General features: G+C 37.2%; 1 protein-coding gene and 1 long non-coding RNA gene across 2 annotated transcripts; one reads left to right on the top strand and one right to left on the bottom strand.

Annotated features, from left to right (window-relative positions):
- Positions 1 to 1,080: 1,080 nt before the first annotated feature.
- Positions 1,081 to 23,292, top strand: mfsd2al2 (major facilitator superfamily domain containing 2a-like 2). The gene is made up of 14 exons (XM_028011678.1): positions 1,081 to 1,158; positions 2,756 to 2,875; positions 4,002 to 4,126; positions 4,309 to 4,441; positions 14,771 to 14,849; positions 17,056 to 17,219; positions 19,207 to 19,315; positions 20,246 to 20,358; positions 20,637 to 20,720; positions 20,804 to 20,887; positions 20,961 to 21,073; positions 21,262 to 21,405; positions 21,486 to 21,650; positions 22,712 to 23,292. The coding sequence occupies exons 1-14, from the start codon at positions 1,081 to 1,083 to the stop codon at positions 23,025 to 23,027; spliced, it is 1,827 nt and encodes a 608-aa protein (XP_027867479.1). The 3' UTR covers positions 23,028 to 23,292.
- Positions 7,422 to 13,400, bottom strand: LOC114140253 (uncharacterized). The gene is made up of 4 exons (XR_003594529.1): positions 9,808 to 13,400; positions 9,435 to 9,703; positions 9,150 to 9,269; positions 7,422 to 9,049 (listed from the first exon to the last, which is right to left on the bottom strand). It is a non-coding gene; the product is annotated as an uncharacterized LOC114140253 (long non-coding RNA).
- Positions 23,293 to 23,677: the final 385 nt, after the last annotated feature.

The raw sequence follows: 23,677 nt of genomic DNA, 5'->3' as shown, positions 1-23,677 counted from the left end.
CAAAAAGCTTTGGAAAATCTGAAGCTAATCGTCAGAAAACTCCAACGTTTAGCTCCTCCTCTTGACGATTTTTACAAAAAAAAACACACAAAAAACATATGTCATTTTTAAAAATAATTATTTTTTTCACAATTTTGGTGTTTCCATACTATAACTTCTGTATTGAAGCTACTAAATAACATAAATGGTGCAAAATGATACTAAAGTTTGTTTGATTTTCTTTTAAAATTAGAAAAAAACATTTGAGACCAAATTATTTTGGAACTGGGAAGTTTTAAGTGTTAATTTTTAAACTGATAAAAGGTTTTTAAAAATTAATTTTGAAACTTAAGTTTGAAAACAAAAAAATTATTTTGAGACTTTGAAAAAAACCTTGAATCTGAGAATAACATTTAAATTTTTTTATGGCTTCAAAACATTTTTTTCCCGTTTACATTTTTTAAACAAACTTTATGGCTCCAATTTAGCTCCGTAGTATATTTTTTGTTCATTTTGAAGACTGAAAACTACCTGCTTTTCTCTCGTTCTCATTTTTTTTGGTTCCATTTTGGAAAATTATCCAGTTTTCAAACCTAAAAGCAAATTTAAAATTGACTTTAATTAGTAAATTCTAAATATTTAAAATGATTTTTTAAAATTTTTTACGTAGATTTGGCAGTCCTACAGCTTACTTAGGAGTAGTAAAGGGAAAATGGCTTCTTGGACTTGAAAGGTTGCTCTCACATGACCTTACTGTGACCTTTAAAGCAACTTCTGGTCCAAAACATCCTGAGGCTGAAGCATGGGGAAGCATTTTATAATTTAGGCTTGCAACAAAATCAGAGAGTTTCTAGCTTTTATGAATTTAACTGAAAATATTCACTGTGATTCATGTTTCACCTTTCCACACAGAAAGCTGCAACAATCACTTTCAGTCGATGTAAAACGATCTGCTGTTCTGCGCTTCGAAGCAAAAAAAGAAAAGCGGCTCGATCAGATTTCAGTTTCACATAAGTGGGATTTAATTAAGTCCTGAAGAGAGGTGTTGCTTTCTGCTTCACACTCTGCTTTCCTGCTGACTGTTGCTCCTGCACACCGAGGATGAGCTGCTGTGAAAACTTTACGAAAAAGCTCGAGGCGTTAGGAAATATCTTGTCGAAGCGCGGTGGAGAGCAGAGGGTGGGTAACTGAGATTTCTCTCTTTTCGTGGAAAATTTCACCACAGCATCCCAGAATTAGCAGGACAAAGAGCAGAAATAAAGTCGGCACTTTCCCGGAAGATTTTCACTGTTTAGGAATGTTTTATCACTGATTCGACTTGAAGAAATGTTTTAAATTACTCTAGAGATTTGCTTTTTCTTTCTCCTACAGAAAACTACAAAAAATACAAAATATTACCAAGCAATTTTGATCTAGTTTCTGGTGCAAATATCTTAGTTTGCTTGAAATAAGACTAAGTTAAAACTAACTTTTCAGCAAAATAAAGAAGCTTGTTTTAAGTTAATGATTCCTTCATATTAATAATATTAATTAATTCCCATTAATTAAGATTAATGGGAAAAAAAATTCTTCCATTGGCAGATTATTTCACTTATAGTCAGACAATTTTCCCCACATTATAAGTGAAATAATTTGCCAATGGAACTTATTTATAATCAATATTGATGATATTCACTCCTTTTGTCTTACTGCAAGCATGCCAAGATATTTGCACTGGAAACTAGACCAAAAGTACTTGGTAGGATTTTGTGTTTTTGCAGTGACGTTTTGTTAAATTTGTTGTATTTTTAACAGTAAACATGGCCGTTTTTCTCCCCAGTTTAACGCTACACATGTTTTTTTGTGTAATTAATTACACCGGTAGAGAAAAGCTTCTTTATAAAATTTTAGTGAAAAAAAAGAAGTCTGTTAAAGTTGTTTAGATGAAGCTGTAAAATGTAAATCTTGTCCTTGTTGCTGATAGTCGGCCCAAAGCTTGAATTGAACTTGAATTCACACGTCAGATTGATAATTGCACCAGTTTTGCACATATTAAGGAAATTAACCGTTTTATTTAGCAGAGTCATAATGTGAAGCCATTTTTGTTTGTTTTACCCCAGCTCTCTTCAGTGCAAACTGTCCACAAAGCTTAGTAAAGTGTTGATGGGAATTTCTGACTATTTTTCCCAAAGCACAACAGTGAGGTCAGACACTGATGTTGGACAGGAAGGCCTGGTTCTAATTCAGCTTAAAGATCTTGTATCGGGTTCAGATCTCGACTCTGTGCAGGTCAGGAGGTTATAAAACCTTTCATTCATGTCTTTATGGAGTTTGCTGTGGTTGTCTTCACACCTGATAGCCCAATAATCTTGGTTTGATTATGAACCAAAATTGCAACATTTGGAATTTATTTACCCAGAATGCTCTGCAAACTTCCTGCTTTTGCACCTTTTAGCCAGACCTGAGTTTGCTTTCTGGTCCGCCTCAGTGTTCGACTGCTCAATCCCCAACGAACCGGACTTTCTAGAGAAACAAACTACAGTTTTATTAAAGCGGATGTGAAGCCATGTTGGGACAGACAGAGCCATCTCCAAGCTTTTTTCACAAGGATGATTGACAGCGCTAAGACCCTCCTCCTGGCTGATTGGTTGTTTCTAGTCATCACTGGCAGAATTTTATTTTTTTCAGATTATCTGTCTCATGTTACACTGTCAAGTCACAGTGTCAGTTTTAACTAATATGTGAAACCCAAACTGTTTATTGCTTGCTGCACATCTGTCCTCTCTCTGGTCCTCAGGGATCGGAGCGGATCCCTCTGATGAGGAAGATCTGCTACGCCGTAGGAGGCGTCCCACATCAGATCACATCTGCTGCCATCGGGATTTCACTGCAGATTTTCCTGCTGGATGTTGTACAGGTGAAGGTTTAACCTGTTAACACAAAAATGTAACTTTTTTTCCTCACCTTTGGGGATAAACTCCAAGATATCAACAATTTTCTTCTCTCAATTACGTTTTTGCAATAATTTTTCCCTTTGGCCCTAAGAAAATCTTAGTTTCTTTTCTCTCCAAAAATCTCCCAGAGTTGAGTGGAAACTAGTTAAATTTACCGTTACATTTGAGTAACGTTATGTAAAATAATTTATTTTAAGAGTAATTTTTACTGTCTTATACTTTGTACTTTTACTTTATTACTTTTATTTTGAATCATTGTTACTCGTTTGAGTAAAACTTCTGGATTTTCTACCCAGTGAATGAAAAACAAACATGTTTTAACCAAAAATTCACCAGACAAAAGTTTTTTTATTGAAACAAACTGATTTGGAAAAATTTTCTTTTGACAGATTTTATTTTGTAATTATGTTATTTATATGAATTATTTTCATTTTGTCTTTAAAATACCAACATTTTGTAGAAATGAAAGTTTGGTCTATCTGATGATGTAATTTTTAAATATAAAATAATTGATATTATAATTAGTTAATACTAATGTAGCCTTTTTACCAAATACTTTTTTACTCTTTGATAATTTCTTACTACTTTTTTCTTTAAGTAGTGCTACTCTTAGATACAATTTCTGGGTACTCTACCAAACTCTGCACTGCAAAAACTAAATCTTACCAAGTTTTTCTGGTCTAGTTTCTAGTGGACACATCTTAGTACATTAGAAATAAAAAACCTAATTTATAAGAAACTTTTCAGCAAGATACAGGAGTTTGTTTTGAGTCACTAATTTCTTAATATTGATGAAAAATACTTGTTGCATTGGCAGATTATTTCACTTAAAACAATGTCTTCCTTTAAGTGGAATAATCTGACAATAAAACAAATAAGAAATTGATTTTGTTTTTTTAAACTCCTATATTTTGCTGAAAAGTTACTTCCAAGTCAGTTTTGTCTTATTTGAATTGTAGAAAAAGATTTCCACTGTAAACTGAAGCAAAGATACTTTGCAAAGAAACAAAAATAAAAGATGAATGTTTTAAAGTTTTTCACATATCTATAAAAGTTATGTGCCATTAATTGTCTTTAACTTCTGCCCAGATGAAGGCCTCCTCTGTATCTTTGATCCTGTTTCTCAGTCGGTTTTGGGACGCCGTGACTGACCCTGTGGTTGGATACCTGGTGACCCGCAGTACCTGGACACCCATCGGCAAACTCACACCATGGTCAGTCAGTTGCTTATTCACTACTAAACCACTTATTCTGGAAATGTTCCACCATTTTTCAGTTCCTGAGAGCCATAATCCTGCAGCTTTTAGATTCATCCGTAACATCTGAAAGTTGCAGGATTGTAGCTCTGCTGGAGTTGGACGTCCGGGATTTGAACCTTCACCTTTTCGTCTGGCAGGCTGGTTGTTTCCACTCCGTTTGGCATCCTGTCCTACGTGCTGCTGTGGTTTGTGCCTGCAGACTCCATGTCGGAGGCCGCCTGCGTGTGGTGGTTCCTCACAGCGGCCTGTCTGTTCGAGACGCTCATGAGCGTAAATCTCTTCAGTTTCCAATTCAATTGAAATAACTTTTTCTCCCCAAGGATCAACTTCAAGTCACACAAGTATAAATCGACTCAAACGCGAAAGCTCAGACACTAGCGGGGTTTTATAAGCCTGGTGGGCCACCAGGCTTTACTTGTGCCCCCACCAGGCTAAGCATCATTTCTTTATTTTAGTTTTTACTAATGTTTGAATTTTTTAAGACTTTATAAGTGGTGATCAGGTGTCAATCTTCCAATAACAAATATGTTCACATTTTTGTCAACTTTAAATATTTAACTCAAAAACATGGATTACCACTAGACTGCAAGTTCTGAGGGAAACCCTGAATTTAATTCATAAAATTTACACATGCCAATAAATGTCAATAGTAACACAAAGATAGAGTAAATTTACTAAAAGTTTCTTTATTTTCTATACATTTCATCACTACAGACGTTACAAATAAACTGTTTCTTTCATATTCCCTTAGCTTTTCACATTTTCAATTAAATTCAGTTTATTCATACAGCATTAATTCACAACAAATGTCTTAAAGCACTTTACAAAAACAATCATTTCCATCCTCTCAAACTTTCCAATTGATTCCAGTTGAACTCAGTTTATTATTATAAGTACTTTCAAAAGCTTCTATTAGAGGTGGGCATTTATTGCATTGTTTATCATAAGAATATTTATGGTAAAAAGAAACTGGCAGAATGAATGGAGATGTTATTTTTGGCCTCCCGGATATTTACGTTCACGATATTTTTAAATTTAATCTCTAAAGTTCAATGTTTAACATCATTACCAAAGTTCATCGTATTTGGCATGTCAAACTTTATCTCCAGAAAAAGTTCACCTGTTCCCTTAAAAATTGGAGATAACATTAAACATCTAAGATCCAATAAACAAAATTGGGGAGAATGTTAAAGTACCAACACTGCTCACAGAACAAAATGAAAAGGAGAAACGGAAACTTAGATAAATTATTTTCAACAGACTCTTTGTTGTGGGGAAGGAAAATAAAAACCCAACCAAGAAGAAAGAAGCTGATGACTGGAGGGAAGAAACCTTTTCAATTACTAACAGGAAGTAAAATAACTGATCATCTTGGTCCAGATTATAATTAATCAAAAATATTTAAAGCCAAAGGGCAGCCTGTCACAATTAGCAATAAATAAATCACTTGACAAATTAAAAATTTCTCATTTGCATTATTTGTTTTTCTACTAAAAACTGGTAAAGTCTTCAGTTTGGTGCTTTGGCCTCAACTAGCTCCCTTAAAGGTAATTTTATTCAGAGACTTCAGTATAAATTAGTTTTATTGGTATATTTTGGGCATTTAAAATGTTTTCCAGTGTTAAATATTCATTAGAAGATACAGTATGTGTTCATTAGAAGAACACATATCTTTGAGAATGAGTTCTTAAATTATTCCATTATCTTTATACGAGTTGAAAATAGCATTAAAACAATTTTAGCATTTATTACATTAACTTCTGAAAATTTATTGTCCAGCAAAACTTATCGTGATAGTCGTCACCATAAATGTTCCCAGAAGTTATTGCAATAAATGATAGTTTTTAAATACCATTTTAAACTAATAATGGCATAATAATGCAAGAACACATTTTAAAAAATTTAAACTAATGAACATTTAACACTAGAACTGAAAGACATTTAAAATATCCAAAACAAAAACTACAAATAAAAGTAATTATGAAGTATTTAAACAAAACTGTCCTTTAAAAAAAAAAAAAAATGTTTAGTTGAGACCAAAACTTGAAGATTTTATTCATCCAGGTTTTGGTAGAAAGAAACATGTCAATGGAAATTGAGCTTTTATTAATTTATGATGTGATTAATTGATTTGATTACTGCGACAGGCCAACCAGAGGTCCAGTTATTTTCTCCAAGAACTGGAATAAAAAATTACTAAAAATCAAAACGTACGTTACTAGCAGCAGAAACATACAGTCTTCAATTCTTAATTCATTAAATTTATGCAGACAGGATCAGTTTTAGTCCTGAAGCTGCAGAGGAAAAATCGGACTGAAACGAGACGAACCAGGAGGACGACGACGGCAAGACGGGTTCAGGTCTTTTACAACTCAGAACCAATAGTCAGTTTTCAAAATCTCACACTAGTAAATATCACCTAAATAACAGCAAAATACCTGCAGCATTCTTTAAGGAAGATTGCTGAGAGAGTTGAGTCAAAATGGAGAACTGGATCAGGAATCGTCGCCCAGGAACATTTCCAGGGTTTCCTCCAGAAACCCAGCTGAGCTGAGACCCGCCGCCGTCGTCCAGCAGCCGCCCGCTGTGGGTTTGGGTTAAAAAATGTCAAGTTACAAAAACACAGAGGAGCACGGTCTGGCTTCTGAACGTTTTCTCAGCTCTGGTCAGTCAGCAAATGGCTGCTCAGAAAGCCAACAGGCAGCTGGAGGGATAATTAAAATAACCCATAGCTTGGTAGGGAGCAAATAAAGCCTGGTGGCCCACCAGGCTGATAAAACACTGGGAAACCCTGACTTCTATTGTTCTAATTCTAATTAGGAACTCCGTCTATAGATCTAAGCTAGATCTAGAGTTCCAGGTCAAGACGGGAACTCCGTCTACATCTCTAGAGCCAAGCGGGAACTCTGTTGATATCTGTAGTCAGTCTCTGGGCTGCTCTTGGTCCGATCCCTCCCCTCGGAGCCGTTTACCCCGTTGGACCGAGCCAACCACACGCATAAGGCCTCTGACGGCTCCTAGGATCTCTAGGACACTCAAACCCCTCCACCACGATAAGGTGGCAGCCCATGGAGGGGGAAAAAATAAAACCAGAAACAATTTAACCGATCTGGAGAGAGGCCTGAAGGTGGCGCTCTAAACAAGACCTGACAGTATTAACTAGTTTAAAATGGCTGCCTTCAGTCAGCTTGGTTCTGGTTCTGTTGGCTTATTCACGTTTCTTTCCTTACAAACATTCACTGACATTGTATAAGCTGAATTACAAAGTTTTATTACATGTAGGGTCAAACTGAACAGTGAGTAGGAGAACCTAACCCATCAACATGAATAGTACTATCAGTATAAAATGTTATTTTTCTCTCCATAGAAGCTACACCTGGTCTGGCGCTCTGATTGGCTGTGGTTTCTTCCCGGAGGAGGGCATTAGCTGACATGATGTTGCCATCACCAAACAGTTCTCCTTCTCCCATTGTTAACTCTTCACTTCTATGAACATGGAAAGTTCTCCTGATCAATTCACCTGTTCTGTTTCTGCTCCATTTTCTCTCGGCTCCAGTCAATTGTGGCAGATGGCTGCTGGTACTGAACCCAGTTCTGGTTCTGCTGGAGATTTCTTCCTGTTAGAGGGGGAGTTCTTCCTCTCCTCAGTCGCTAAATGCATGCTCAGTGTGAAGGTTGGCTGTAAAGTCAACAACTCAACTTGGGCGATTTGCTGTCACCCCCTGCTGGTCAGGAGGAGTGAAGGCTGTAAGTAGTGACTCCATACAGTCTGCTGGGTTTCCTTTGGTACAAACGTAAACTACTTCAATAACAAACTGAACCTAATGCATTGATAACTAGAATCAATTGGAATTTATGACTGAATTGAGATTATCTTCTGTAAAATGCCTTGACAATTACATTGTTGTGAATTAACATTTTTTCAATGGTTTTTTGTATCGTTATTGGGGGTTTTGAACGTTTTTTTTGCATTGGTTGTTGGAGTTTTGAACGGTTTTTTGCATTGGTTGTTGGAGTTTTGAACAGTTTTTGGAGTTTTGAACGATTTTTTGCATTGGTTGTTGGAGTTTTGAGTTTGTTTTTAATATTGGTTGTTAGTTTTTGTTTTTTTTTTTAAATTTTATATTGTGCCAATTCACAACAAATGTCATCTCAATGCATTTTGTGACTGAACTAAAATTTCTATTATTGCTTAACAGCACAATAAGTCCAGTTAATTATTAAAGTAGTTAATAAAGTTTGTACCAAAGGAAACCCAGCAAACTGTATGGAGTCACTACTTACACCATTCACTCCTCCTGACCAGCAGGGAGTGACAGCAAATCGCCCAAGTTGAGTTGTTGACTTTACAGCCAACCTTCACACTGAGCATGCATTTGGTGACTGAGGAGAGGAAGAACTCCCCCTCTAACAGGAAGAAACCGCCAGCAGAACCAGAACCGGGTTCAGTACCAGCAGCCATCTGCCACAATTGACTGGAGCCGAGAGAAAACGGAGCAGAAACACAACAGGTGAATTGATCAGGAGAACTTTCCATGTTCATGGAAGTGAAGAGTTAACAATGGGAGAAGGAGAACTGTTGGGTGATGGCAACATCACGTCAGCCAATGCCCTCCTCTGGGAAGAAACCACAGCCAATCAGAGCGCCGGACCAGGTGTAGCTTCTATGGAGAAAAAAACAGAAAACTTCTCGTAACCCAAACATACAGTAGCAGATAGAGGCAGATCAGAACAACATTAAGACATTTTAAATATTCAACATAAAAGTTAATTATTTAGTCTCTAAATAAAACTGTCCAAAAAGAAAAAAAGTCCATCCATCGTCGATGAAGGCCTTTTCCGTCCGTCAATGAAGGAGAAGATGATCCAGGAGGATTCCTGTAAGAGAAGACGACGGATACAGGTTTCAGGTCAAAACCCTTTAACTCAGAATGAAATCACTTTTCAAAAACTCATTTGTAAATATCACTTAAAATACCTGCAGCACTTCTTGAGGAAGATTGATGGGCCTGATGGTAGGATGATGAAGGTATTTTCCGCCTGTCAATGGAGGGTCGATGAAGGGTGAAATCCAAGACGAAACGATCCAGAAGGACTCCTTAAGGATAACGGGACAGGAAGACAACAGGAGGGGTGCAGGTTTAAAATCGCCACTTTTAAAAAACTCACTTAACAGCAGAGTACCTGCAGCATTTCTTGAGGAAAACTGCTGAGAAAGTTTCATGTCAAAATGGAAAACTGGATCAGGAAGCATCTGCCTTACCTGCCCACCTGGGAACACTTCCTGGTTTCCTCCAGAAAACTTGCTGAGCCCGGTGGTAAGGTCACGAGGTCACAAAGGTCATCCATCAGCAGGGTGGCGAAGGGCTTTTCCGTCCGTCAATGGAGGATCGATGAAGGGCGAAATCGGAGTCAAAAACAAGATGATCCATGGTCATCCATCCGTGGGTGGGAGATGAAGGACTTCTCCGGCAGGTGTTGAGGGCCGATGAAGGGCAAAATCAGAGGTGACAAGATGATCCAGGAGGATTCCTAAAGGACAACAGAACAGGTGCAGGTTCAAGGTCAAACCCTTAACTCAGTGAAATCACATTTCAAAAAGTCACACTTGCAAATACCACTTCACAGCAAAATACCTGCAGCATTTGAGGAAGACTGTTGAGGGTGATGGTAAGGTCACTAAGGTCGTCCATCAGTGGGGTGGCGAAGGGCTTTTCCGTCCGTCAATGGAGGGTCGATGGGCGAAATCAGAGACGAAAACATGATCCAGGAGGATTCCTGAAGGACAACAGGACGGCACAGGTTTCAGGCCAAACCCTGAAGCCTGTCTGAAAGACTTTTCCCTAGGGGTTAGTAACACATTTGATTACAAACCAGAGAATACAAGATATGTTCTGGTCGTTATACCCAAGACCAGAACACCAAACTTTCATATAACCTACCATGTTTTTCCTGTGTTGAGCGAATCAAAGTTCTGGTTGTTGCACCTAAGACCAAAACACCTACCTTTGTTACCAAATTCCTTGAACTCATCCGATGACTTTGTTTGCTACCAAATTCCTTGAACTCATCCGATGACTGTTTGCTACCAAATTCCATGAACTCATCCGATGACTGTTTGCTACCAATGTCCATGAACTCAACCAATGACTTCGTTGTACACGTTTGCTACCAATGTCCATGAACTCCTCCGACGACTTCAAGCCTTAAGGAGTGACTACAGGAAGGAGCAAACCACATTTCCTGGCATTGGGTTCACAGTCCAGTGCCCTAGCAACCATCTTGACATCCATATTTCCCCACCAGTCTAACACCATCTGGTGCCTTCAGAGTCTCCATCTCAACAAAAACTGCGGATCAGCATCCATCTTCTCAGTCCATATACCACGTGGTATTGATAAGGCCTTAAATTCACAACCATGAGCTCAAACGTATCCACCATTGCAGACATACTGAGGAGGCGTGTGGTGACGGTGGGAAGGAGAAACTTCCCTTTAACAGGAAGACTTTCCCAAAAAAAAATAAATTCACACTGTAGCAATTATTTAAGATGGTTTAGTAAAGCAAGTAAGCTTAAGCCATTCGTCGTATTGAGGATCCATGTGGCGACAGTGAAAAAGAAAAACTTCCCTTTAACAGGAAGAATTTCCAAAAAGATCACACTGAACAGATTTAAATTAGTTAAAAGTTACACAAGCTTGTGAAATGTCTCATACTGAACATGCATGTAGTGACTGTGGAAAAGAAAAACTTCCCTTTAACAGGAAGACTTTCCAAAAATAATTTAAAACAAAAAACCAAACCGGTTATCAAGCGCTGGCTAAAGGTTACGTAAGCTTAAGCAATGTCTCATATTGGATATATATGTGGTGGCAGTGGAAAGGAAAAACGTCCTTTTAACAGGAAGATTTTTTTTAAAGTTCCTACCTATTTAAACTGGTTATAAGTTATACAAGTAAGCTTAAGCAATGTCTCATACTGAGGATCGATGTGGTAACAGTGGGGAGGAAAAACTTCTCTTTAACGGGGAAGACTTTCAAAAAAAAAGTTCACACTGTACCAGTTATTTAAATGTTAGGCAACTGAACATGCATGTAGTGGACAGGAAAAACTTCCCTTTAACAGAGACTTTCCAAATAAAAATAAATAAATAAAAGAAACCGGTTGTAAAGTGCTGACTAATGGTTACATAAGCAATGCCTCATTGAGGATAGCTGTGGTGACAGTTAAGAAAAACTTCCCTTTAACAGGAAGACTATCCAAAAGAAAACAACCCTGTACCAATTATTTAAATTGGTTAAAGGTTAAGTAAACTAAAGAAATGCCTCCTATTGAGGATGCATGTAGTGACAGTGGGGAGGAAAAACTTCCCTTTAACAGGAAGAACCCTCCAGCAGAACCAGAAGTCGGCTCTGTATGAAAGGCCATCTGTCACTACCCCCGGGGATTTGAAAGGACAGAATAAAGAGAGAGACAAAAAGAAAGAACTGCTCCAGGAGCATTTCTAAAGGAGAATTGAAAGATTTAGTTGCAGTTGAAACTCTTTTAGTGGCTTATCTATGAGAAAAAAGAAGTTAGATGCAACACAAAGTCAGCCAGAAGCTTTATCTAGGAAAAAAAACTGGGTTAAAAACAGATGCAAATACAGACAGGTTCCAGATCTAGAAGGAAAACATGGGAGTTAATTCCAGCTGAAAACCTGCAAAGACATGGTGGATTAGTGTATACATTACCTCTGTGACCTCTGACCTGCAGCTCCAGATCTTTCTGTTGGCAGTCGTCTTCCAGAAGAAATGAAATTGCAGGAGTCCACGAGTCTTTGTCCAGAAGAAATGAAATATCACGACGCCGCAAGTTTTGACGCAAAAATAAAATCTGTTTTCACGCTTGAATTTAAATTGTTGAACGTAAATGAAATTTGTGACTTTTTGAATTATTGACCCTATCTTTGAAATATTTGATTAAATTTCAAATGTTTAGTAGATACAAAAAATAAAAAAGGTATGTAAAAATTATCCCTAATGTGTAGGTATGTTATCAATGTTTATGATACTGATATTTATTAAGCTAAATCACTTCCTGTAGCCTCTAAACTGTAATTGCCAAATCATTGGCAGCCATCTTTCTTTTCCATCACAACTGACTTTCAGCTATGAACTTGAAATTCCAAAATGCTAGATGGCATAAACCTCTACAGGTCACATGACCACAGCAGCTGTTTCAAACAGCACACAAAACCCTAACGACAGAAGGATTAACAGCAGAATCCTTCTCAGCTCATTGAATCTCAGCAGAGAATCAAACCAAGAGGCCTAGCGTTGGCCTTCAGCAACAGCGGTGGCGTCCGCAGCATAGCACAGCAAAACCCGCAACAGCTCCTACCCTGAGATGTCTTCTGGACCCGCCATTGGAACAGTTCTTTGACTTAACCAACCTTTGATGGGTTGGGCGGATCCGCCAGGCACCTTGTAGCGTTTCCTCAGCTTGACGGAAGCGATCCTCAGCTTGATTGAAGATCATCGTAGTATATCCATAATCGATCTGCTGCTAGTTCCAGACGCCATATTGTCCCTCCTCAGGTCGGCCAAACAATCCACCGCTGAGACGCCATGTTCCTGTCGTTCCTCGTCTGCTGCTCTGTTTAACCACAAAAATATGGTTTCAATGACTTCAGTGACAAACAAACAACTTCGAATAAGGTTTCTGAAAAATAACTTACCGACTAACAAATGCAGCTATTTCAAACATGGCGCTCTCGCGGCCTACCCAAGCAGATCCCTCAGCAGGTAGGCCCCGTCAACACGGAGACCATTTCAAATAGATCCGCAAAAGTTTTGAGTCATTTAGGTTGGGCGTCCACGCGGATTCTGCGTCTTTCGAGATCAGAAAAGACCATTTTGTAATCCAAGTGCCAGGATGGAGGAATAGCAGAACGCTGGTTTCATGTCTTCTGCGGCCAGGTGCAAGCCGCGCCTTCATTTAAACACTGACGTAGAAAATGCGCCATATTTATATCCAGCATGGCGCATGCGCCTCACACAAACATGGCGGGTTGCCAGATTTGACAGTTTCCACCCGTAAAACCTGCCCACCTGCAAAAGAAAAAGAAAAAAAAGAAACAGTCCAAATCTCAACCGCTGATAAAACTCGTGTTAATATCACTATAAGTTTTATTCATCGTCTATCTCTAATATAGTTTTATAATAGCTTAGAGAAACAGTACAATTTTATTTTTGTATTTTATAATTTAGGCCTGGAGAAAATATTCTTTTTTAAAGTTTTGAAATGTACATTTTTCTAAGAACACGCCAGTTTATTTCTAATACACTTTTAGACTAATTTAGAAAAAACGTGAATTTTTTTTATATATGTTTCTAAAATATTTTTTCCTTAAAAGCTTAATACTGAACTGTTGCTCCAGTGAAGAGTGAAAAGTACCAAATGTCAATAAATAACTTATGAAATAATTATTTAAATGTATCATTAATTTATTCAAACTTTTCACTCTCCATATATTCTTTGTCTTTTAATCCATCTTGAAATAATAGAAGTTTATTCATAAATTGCTTATTAAATTTTTCCAATAAAACTTTCTGAAATACGTTTTTCTTTATTTTTGATCAATTTATGTAAATATAAGTCAACAGATCTTATTTAAATGTTCGGCTTGGATTTAAAATCACAAACTTCTTGTCGTTCTGATGTTTCTGAGCTAACTGAACTTTATTTCCTGGTCAGGACTCTATCAACAGAGAACTTACTGTCAGAGACAGTGGTGGTGCTAACAGGAATGGTGCCCTGGGCAGGCCCCTCTTTAGAGCAATCCCTCATACTGAGCATAGATGTTTCATTCCCAATAAAGTTTTAGATTTGACATTTTTTAAAGGTTTATTCACTTTGCAATTGTAAGATGGATGAAACAAGCTTTTTCAATCTGACATTATTTGTGTGGCTCCATCCATCCATCCATCCATCTTCTTCCGCTTATCCGAGGTTGGGTCGCGGGGGTAGCAGCTTCAGATAAATATACACAAATAATCTGAAGCTTATTTGTGTGGCTAACTTTCTTATTTTCTAAAATCCAGGTCCAAAAATTTCTGCAGGTCCTTTTTAGAGCTTTTCAATGCTTAAAAGTTCTTTTATGTCACATATGTAGTTTCTTATGTGAAAAGTTCCTAAGCAGTAAAACTTTTTTTTGATTTTTTACACGAAGATCTAGAAATAAAAAAAAAAGTTGCCATATATAGCTCAGCAGATAGATCAGAGATCTAAGTTAGTTTATGGGTAATTTAAGCTCCAAATTAAGCTGCTTAAGTGATATTATTTCTCATTAATTCATTAATAAAATGAAATAAAATTAATAACAGAAGGTAAATATTTTGTGCTGTTGTCTGTTAGTAGAGAATTATGGTTTCAATCTCTGTTTGTGCTCCACTGTCCTTCATTTTCTTGTCTTAATCTTTCCCCCGTCACCATGGCGACAGGAATTCCATCAACTGTATGTGCCGTTATTTCTCTGGGAGCTTGTTCGCCATGGTTACTGAGTTCCCCATTTGCTGTCAGCTGGTGTCATGTTCTCCTCCTGTTGTCTGTGAGCAGTGCTACAACGTCCCCTACGTCTCGCTGAGCATGTCCCTGGGAGGACATCGGAGGGACAGAGACTCCGCCACTGCCTACAGTAAGAGGAACCGCAGTCACTCACCAGCTAGAATCTCAGAGCCACTGGGCTGCATCTGAAAATGTTTATACACCCCAGTCAAATTGTCACTTTTTACAAGATAAAAACACTAACTTTCATATGCTTCATCTGTATTATTAGAAAGATATAAAATATTGCATTATGGAGAAGGTACTCGGCTAGCCATTAGTAACCATGGAGATAACCGTCATGTAGCCTAGCATGTTTGGAAACAACTGATTAGCATGTCGTCTTTTGTATGTTTTAATGCCGCTCCGGTTTAAAGGAGAAACGCTGTTTATGACATAGTGATATAAATCATGTGGTGTGAATTCAGGCAAACTCGGTAATTTGATCAACACGTCAGGAGGGAGGAAGTACGGGTCGGTTTCTAAGCTAGTTGTTTCAGACTTTTGTAAATACCGCCGCCTATGAGACCCAACCTGGTGTCTTATGTTCATAGACAGATTAGCTCGGCTCGAACAAGCAGAAGCCACGAATAAACTGTCAAAAACAATTTTGGAAAGCAATTTAAATTGCTCTGTTCAGTACTCCCGTCCCTCACATCCGACGTTCATCATGGCGCTTCGAATGATTTAGTGACGTAGTTAAAAAGGGTCAATACGTCGCACTGAAGTTGGAAGCTTTGTTATCAAATATATGATTTTCTTAACCCTCAGTCTCATCTGGGAAAAGTGAGACCAGGATTAATAATTTATAAACTTTTTTTTTTTTTACATTTAATGGGAGATTTATCCATCACATTTTAACCAAAGTATATCTGTAGATAGGAAAATGTGGGAACAGTTTCAACGTACCTCACTGAAACTGAATGTAGGAAACTTTGAGTTGTCTTTTCTCAGTAACAACAACACAACATACACTCCGAAGAGTATTGTGGTTAGTTCAGACTAGTAATTTTTTAGTCTAGTGCATTCACTCACTTGACCAGTCAAAGGGAAAGCTAGATTCAAATCAAAAGTATTAGATTAAAGGTTTCCTCATTCATTGCCCCTCTTTTTATGTTTCTTTTTTATTGTACTTGTAAAGGAAGAAATATTTATTAAAACTTTGAACAAAACGTTTGGCTCGTATTTTCCTTAAACAGCCGGGTCCTCTCGGCGAGCAGCGAGGCAGCTGTAAAACGAAACTAAACAAGGCGTGTTGACGTCACAGCTCACAGAGTTTAATTCATACAAAGCAACGCATGAATCAGTTAACAAAGCTGCAGAGGTACAGAGATATGCATTTTATCACAAAATAACAACAGACAAAGACAAACACGAAACACAGAGACAGACAAAGGCGCCCACGTGGAGAAAAATGGAAAAAACTCTCTCTATTTTCCTCCTTACACGTCATCTTATACCAAAGAGGTGTTTCCGTATTTAATTTATGCAAAGAAGGCGTTCCTCCTGTTGACCAACCGAGAGCCACCTTGGAAAAACGTAAACCTTCCCCTAAGTTTTAATGACAAAACTCAAGAGTCATTTTAGTTGTTAAAGTTATAAGTTAATTTCACAAAACCTATTTTACTCCTTTGGACTCAGCATCTCCCAAGATTTGAATCTTTGCCTTATCACGAACAATGATGAGATAGAAGTCTTTTCAACCTGTCAAACATAACATTCAAATCATTCTCTTTTGATTCCGATATTGTCATAGTTAGTACATTTTCAAATACATTCCATTTACTAAATTAATACTTCTAACTTGGGTAATATACTTTCATCTAACACACTATTGCTATCAATATTTAAAAGGTGTATCAGAAATTAAACATAAATGTTTCCTAGATTCGAAGTCTGTGATCAACTCCAGATGCAGCTCAGAGCCCCTGGGAAATTCCCAACCTCCGACCTCTAGGCAGGGGAAGATATTATTTATGGCCTGCTAATTTAACGCCTTTCAAGAGAATAGTGTTTTGTGGCTGCTCTAAGTTACAGCCCTGCCAGGAGAATGTTCATCTCTGCTTAACATTTGTCCAAATAGGAATGTTTATCTCTTATACGCACATGGCATGAGATTAGCCATATTAAACATTCAACAATATCCATATTTCCTTAACATACTCCATCAAATTTTTGTTGCACCGAAGCAGGAAACTTTGATATATGATTGTCTTAGCTTGTAGTTTTAACTGGGATGTTGTGACCTACTGGGTTCACTCCAGACTTTTCTGTGCGTTTGTGGTGTTTTCCTCCAGGAATGAGCGTGGAGATGACGGCGTTGCTGCTGGTGTCAGTGATTCAGGGAAAAGTCGTGTCCGTGTTCAACGTTGAGAAGCAGGAGGCCTGTGAGCATCTGGACCAGGTCCATCAGACACCTCACAGCTCATCCGCGCCGCAAACGGCCTCTCTGCATGAAACGGTACTGGAACATGAAAATAGAGACGAGCTTAAACTAATATTTATAGAACAGGCTTGGCAACGCTGAGCTTCTGTTTCACTCACAATGTCCCAGGAAGATCTTGTTACCCTGTAATTTACTTTTATTTGGCTGGATGAAGGCATTGTTGCTTCCTCATGTATTATTCCTACAGTTGTTATAGTAATATTAACCGTTTATACTTTCACTTTTGAGAAATATGCATTAAAAAGTCATTAGGGTTTCATGGAAGCTGCAAAAGAATTAGAAGAAAATCTCGAAAGGCAGAAATCAATCTGCTTTGATCAACTCTGATTGTTGATCCACAGGTCAAATACTCAAAAATAAAATATTTTGTGCTCCCCATTAAATATGTCAAAACCGAAACACTGCAAAAATAAGTATTTTTGTCTAGTTTCTAGTGCAAACACACAAAATAAGGCAAAAGTAACTTTAACAAGTAACTTTTCAGCAAGATATATGAGTTTGTTTTATGTAAATAATTCCTTAATGTTTATGAAAAAATACTAATCTTTATTAGTATTTCACTTACAGGTTGGTAAAAATTTTTGTGAAAAGTGGAACTAGCATTTGTTAATCAATATTAAGTAATCATTTACTTAAAACAAACTCCTATATCTTGCCTACAAGATGTAGGAGCCATCAACGTGTAAGTTAGTTTTGTCTTATATTAACTGTAGACCTAAAATTCTTGGTAAGATTTTGTGTTTTTGCAGTGGCTCCCATCCAGAATATAAGATCATAAACAGTGTGACACATTTTTTAAGTTTACTAAATATCAGGTAAAAAATGGGGACATATCATTTCATGGCTAGATCTCCTAATTTCTTAATTTTTTGATTAATTAAAAACGTATTTGTTTAACAATGAAACTGTTGGTAATTTTTATGCTTTTTTGGAATTAAAACTTAAATCAGCTGCTCAGGAAGGGAAGCATATTGGATGTTATGCTGCCCTTTTGGCCTCCTCTGACCATCTAAGGTGTGGTATAGCTTTAAAATACTCAAGTGGTTGGCAAAATGTCAAACCAACATATTTGGGAATCACAGCATGCAGATTGTTCCACTGGAACATCATGAGAAGTGTTATAGCTGTCAGTAGATTAAATGTTGTTTCATCTTATGCAAAATTCCCATTTTGCACATTTTTATACTTCCATTTGGGTCTCCGCTGCTTCTGAAAACAGCTGAGGTGCTTAAGAAAACCACTAAGATGTTTTATGGCAGTAAATTAATGGTTTTTAGTGTCTGGAAAACAAGCCATTTCAAAACTTTCCAATGTTACATCTCTTTTTCGAGGTTTGAAACACTGGCCTGTTAGTGTAGGCTTCTGTTGCCTTTGATTACTCATAAAAGACACTCAAAATTCCTTTTTGGATCAAAAACAGCCCGTCGAAAAAGTATGGTATAACTGGACTGCAGCTCAATCCTTAGGCAATATGCTGTTACTTGGCTATTGCATTTGAGCCCAGCCCTGTTACCTGGCAACCAAAGTGAATATCCAGCATGTTTGGTCAGCTGGTTTTACCATTGTATGAGGTGTACAATGGTTGCTGAAAAAAATAAGTGTTTTGTTGTTGATTTACCATTCAGCTGGATTCTTGTTGGTTGTGCGGGCAGGAGGCGCCACTTCTGCTTTTCAAAGATGTACGTTGGTATAATTGTACTTTTTTTCCAGCAATTTGCATGTACAAGTACCAACTTTGAGTTGGAAATTTAAAGTGACAAGACACCCTGAAGCACCTCATTGTGAAAGCAGCCCGAGATACATAAATCATTATGTAAAAATGGTTTTCTGCAAAGAAAAATGTTTTGAAAAGCCTGTAGACCTGTCCTGACCTGTTCAAGGAACCATAGTAGGTCAACTTTAGGTTACATAAAAATTCCAGATTGTGTTTAGTCTAACTTTGTAGACAGCAAAACATGAATTACTCATGAGATACACTTTCTGGTGTTTACTTTCCCTCCAGCAAAAGGCTTTCCTGACCTCAGCCGGAGTCACGGGTGGCTTGTTCCTCCTCAGCAGCCTGGTTCTGTTCTTCGCTGTGAGGGAGCAGCGACACGGGTCAGTCCAGCACGGTCAGTATTCAGACTGCCCATGAAATGCTCATTAAAGTGCCATTTGGTTTTGGAACAAGACAAATTTTAATATCAGACAAAAATAACACTTTTTAATATAAAACATATTTTTCAAATGAAGATTTATCTTATTAAGGATAAATGATATCCAAACTTATCTGGTACCATGTTAAAAAGTTATGATGGTGTTGTTCTAACAGATTTGTAAAATTATTTCAGATTTTAAATAAAACCTCTTTGTTATTTTAAAGTAAGCTGGGCAAATTATAATGTCAGACAAGGATAATATTCTTTTCAGAATCATATTAATTCAGTCACATCACAGGGCGCTGGATCACAAATAATCATTGTGAGAGGTTAAAGTCTGGACTTCGCTGCAAAAACACAAAATCTTACCAAGTATTTTTGGTCTAGTTTCTAGTGCAAATACCTTAGCACACATAAAATAAAGCAAAGCTAGGTTTCAAGTAACTTTTCAGCAAGAAATATGAGCTTGTTTTTGGGTAAATAATTCCTTAATATTGATGAAAAAGTTCTAGTTCTACTGGCAGATTATTTAACTTATAAAAAACATTTTTCCCATTTATCTGCCAATAGAACTAGAACCTTTTCCATCAATATTAAGGAATTATTTTCTTAAAACAAGCTCCTGTTTCTTGCTGAAAAGCTATTTATAAGTTAGTTTTGTCATATTTCTAGTGTACTAAGACATTTGCACAAGAAATTGGACCAAAAATACTTGCACGATCTTGTGTTTTTGCTGTGTTAAACCAACTCATTCATTAGATTCTGACAAAACAACAACAGAAATAGATACAGTGTGTTTCTTACACCACTGTTGAACCTCAGTACATTTCAGTGATTCCGTCTTTTTGTTTGTATAAAAATGTGACCATAATTCAAGTGATATGTATGTTTTTGTTTTTCCAGATGCTGATGAACGAACCCGTCCGTCCTATCTGATCTCCCTGAAGATGCTCATGTGTCACGCTCCTTACCAGCGACTCGTGCTCGGCTTTGTTTTCAGTGTTCTTGCTTTTCAGGTACAGTTTAGGATTGCCACTCATTTCTGTTTTTACTCCTGTTAACTTTTTGTTAGCTTAGCTCAGCTTAGCTAACAAAAAGTTGGAATATTTCAAACATATTCACATTCACACTTCAAATACCATAATATTTGTTTGAAGAAGAGGTAGGGAGAAGTATAAATGTATTTAATCCTGACCCTTTTCTTTAATATGTCTTACTTTTCTACGTGTTATTTTTTCAAGCTGAAGGTTATAAAAGTCCTATAAGGTTTTCTTCTCCTTTTGTTTAATTTTAGATGTCTTTGGGAAACTTTGCCTTGTTTTGCAGTCATGCTGCCGGACTGGGAGCTCATTTTCAGCTCCTCTTGCTTGTTCTGTTGGTAAGATTGAATTTGATTTTAACTTAATTTTATGAAATTTAACTTTTATTTGTGCGTTTAAAACATTTTTTAAGCTTTCTTAGATTTCTGCTTCAGTAGCAGTTCCACTCTGGCAATTTGTCCTTCTGAAAATTGGAAAAAAGTCCACAGTTTTCATCGGACTTTCAGTAAGTCTTTTATAGTTATCTGCATATTTAGTGTTTCTTTTTGTCTCTAAAAGCCTCTTGTTTTCTCTTGCAGCTCTTCATCCCAGCCGTGATCACAGTTGCCTGCGTTCCCAGCAGCCTCCCGGTTTTCCTGACCATGTGCGTCCTGATGGGATTCAGCGTGGCGACCGTGTTCCTGCTGCCTTGGTGAGTCAACCGCCCGACTAAATAAGAACTCTAAAATCATTTGCAACGCCTGTCAGATCTAATTTGTATGAAAACCGAATGAATTATTCATCAGGTCTGCCAAACCAGCCAGGGATGAGTACCACAGAAACTTAGTTTTTCAGCCTTCCCTGAAACAGGAATGTAATTTTTATGCCCGTATTATGCAGGTCAATGCTTCCTGATGTGATAGATGACTTCGCTTTGAGACATCCCTCATGTAAAGACCTGGAGCCTCTGTTTTTCTCCGGTTATGCTTTCTGCAGTAAGCTAGCAGGAGGGCTATCTGTGGGACTGTCAACCATGATATTACAGTGAGTATCACCTCTGTTCAGTCTCTGTGCATTTCTTATTCGTGCGAATTGTTTTGTATTTTCTATCTGCTTGTCTGCAGGGTTGTAGGTTACAAAGCAGGTGCGTGTAACCATGGCGATGAAGTGGTGACAGCGCTGGTTGTGCTGTTTTCTCCAGCTCCCGTCACACTTCTGCTGATTGGGATGGGAATCTTTCACACCTACCCAGTCAATGAGAGGAACGGTTTAGAGCTGAAGCAGCAGAAGTATGAGGCTTTTTAAAAATGTCTCTAAATATTTTTCTTTATTGTGCATCAAATCATGTTGTTGTTCTGAACAACACTGTTTTAGAGGTCAAGTTTGATGTACTTTTTAAGTTTTAGCTATTTCTATATACTCGACTTCAACTTTTCAACTGTGAGGAAATTTGGTTTTAATTTGAGTTCTTTGGTTTGTTTAGATATTCTTATTTGGCCAGAAAACCTTAGCAGTTTATGCTTGAGAAAGTCAAATATAAAACTATATATAGAACATCAAAAGCGTGAAATTGCTAAATGCTAAGGCTGGGAGATAATTGGTTTTATCAATTAATTAAATTTATGATTTTTTAGATAAGTTTTAGAAAATCCGAACAATCTTGCAAACAACTGAGTCTATTTCAAAGAAAGGCGTATATGGGCCAATCCGTCCACATCAAATCTCGATAATTAAGCTTTTTTCCAATTGAAACAACTTTATTTCTCATAATTATGAGGTGTTTTCTGGAGGTGTTTTCCTCCAGTAAAATACCATCTTATTCTGCATATATTATAACTACATTTTAGTAGGAAAAATTCACACAGTCTGGCTCTAATACTCCGTCATCCAACTCACAGAAGGGATGATTAAAATAAAAGCCACTTTTTGACAATATTTTCTGTAAATTCCTTTACTAAAACAGATGTTATGAAAAAACTAGACTTTTTATTTTTAAGCTATATTGCCCAGCTCTAGAAATAACTTTCACTGGTTTACACGTGTGGCAGCCATATTGGATTGTGAGACAACGTTGTAAATTCACAGGATGTTCATTTTCAATTTTCCACCTTAGAGGACAGAAAATTACACTTCCAAGTACAATTAGAAAGTACCAACTTCAGTTAACATGAAAATGGTTGACTTGGTTTGAAAATAATGCTGTTGCCGCTTTAAAGTCACAAAAAATATAAAAATGTAAAACAAGGCATAGAACATTATTGTACTGTTAAAAATGTGTTAATTTGATTTTACTCCTGGGTTCTAACGCTAAACTGAATAGTAAATGTTTTTATTTTTATCTCATGCAAAGCAATAAAGCATCTTCATCACCAGCAGACCAAAGAGAGCTCTCAGAACCAGAACTGCCAACAAACTCTCAGCAGTCTCGTCCTGATGACCCAAAACCAGACAGATTTTACAACTGTGATCCATCACCTGGCTGGTTATCCACCTCCTCAACTGTAGCGGGCAGCCTCCATGGAAAAAACAGCAGGAACATATCACAAGTAAATCCTCAGTGGCGAAAACCGATGAGCCTTCCTGATTGGTGCTCAGAAGGAAGTGAAAGTTTCCCTGGAAATGATGGTGGACAATCACATGTTCGATCCCAGGCGTCCTGGGTGTAAATGTGGTTCTGAGTAACCAATGATTCGCCTCTTTTCTCTGTAAAAATCTGTATTAGCAGCTGACTATTTAAGCTTTGTTTAAACTCCATGTTGTTATTTCATTTAAGGGTGGAATCTCAATCTGAAGAAGTTAAAACAATTTCAAATGTAATCTTTTCAGATACATTTTTCATCTATCTGGAATCTCTCATTCACTAAAAAAACCCAACAAAATCTTACCAACTATTTTTGACCTAGTTTAGTTCAAATATCTTGGCACACTTAAATATAAACAAAACTAACTTAGAAGTAAGTTTTCAGCAAGATTTAGGGGCTTGTTTTAATTAAATAATTCCTTAAAAAGTACTAGTTCCAGTGGGAGATTTTTTCATGTTTCCCATGTTACAAGTGAAATAATCTGCTTGTGAAGCTTGAACGTTTTCATCAATATTAAGGAATTATTTCCTATAAAATGCTGAAAAATTACTTGAAAATTCATTTTGTGTTATTTCAACTGTACTAAGATATTTGCACTAGAAACTAGACAAAAAAAAAAATACTTGGTAAGATTTAGTTGTTTTTTTTCCTCTCTGTGTTCTTGTAGATTTAACTGTTGTTCTGAACTGCAGAGCAGCTGTAAGTAACCCTAAATTAATTTCTTTACTGGTTTG

This window comes from Xiphophorus couchianus, chromosome 24 (genome assembly GCF_001444195.1).
Source record: "Xiphophorus couchianus chromosome 24, X_couchianus-1.0, whole genome shotgun sequence".
Classification (NCBI taxonomy): Eukaryota; Metazoa; Chordata; class Actinopteri; order Cyprinodontiformes; family Poeciliidae; genus Xiphophorus; species Xiphophorus couchianus.
The sequence above is the reverse complement of the archived record's forward strand: the minus strand, read 5'-3'. Positions and strand labels throughout refer to the sequence as shown.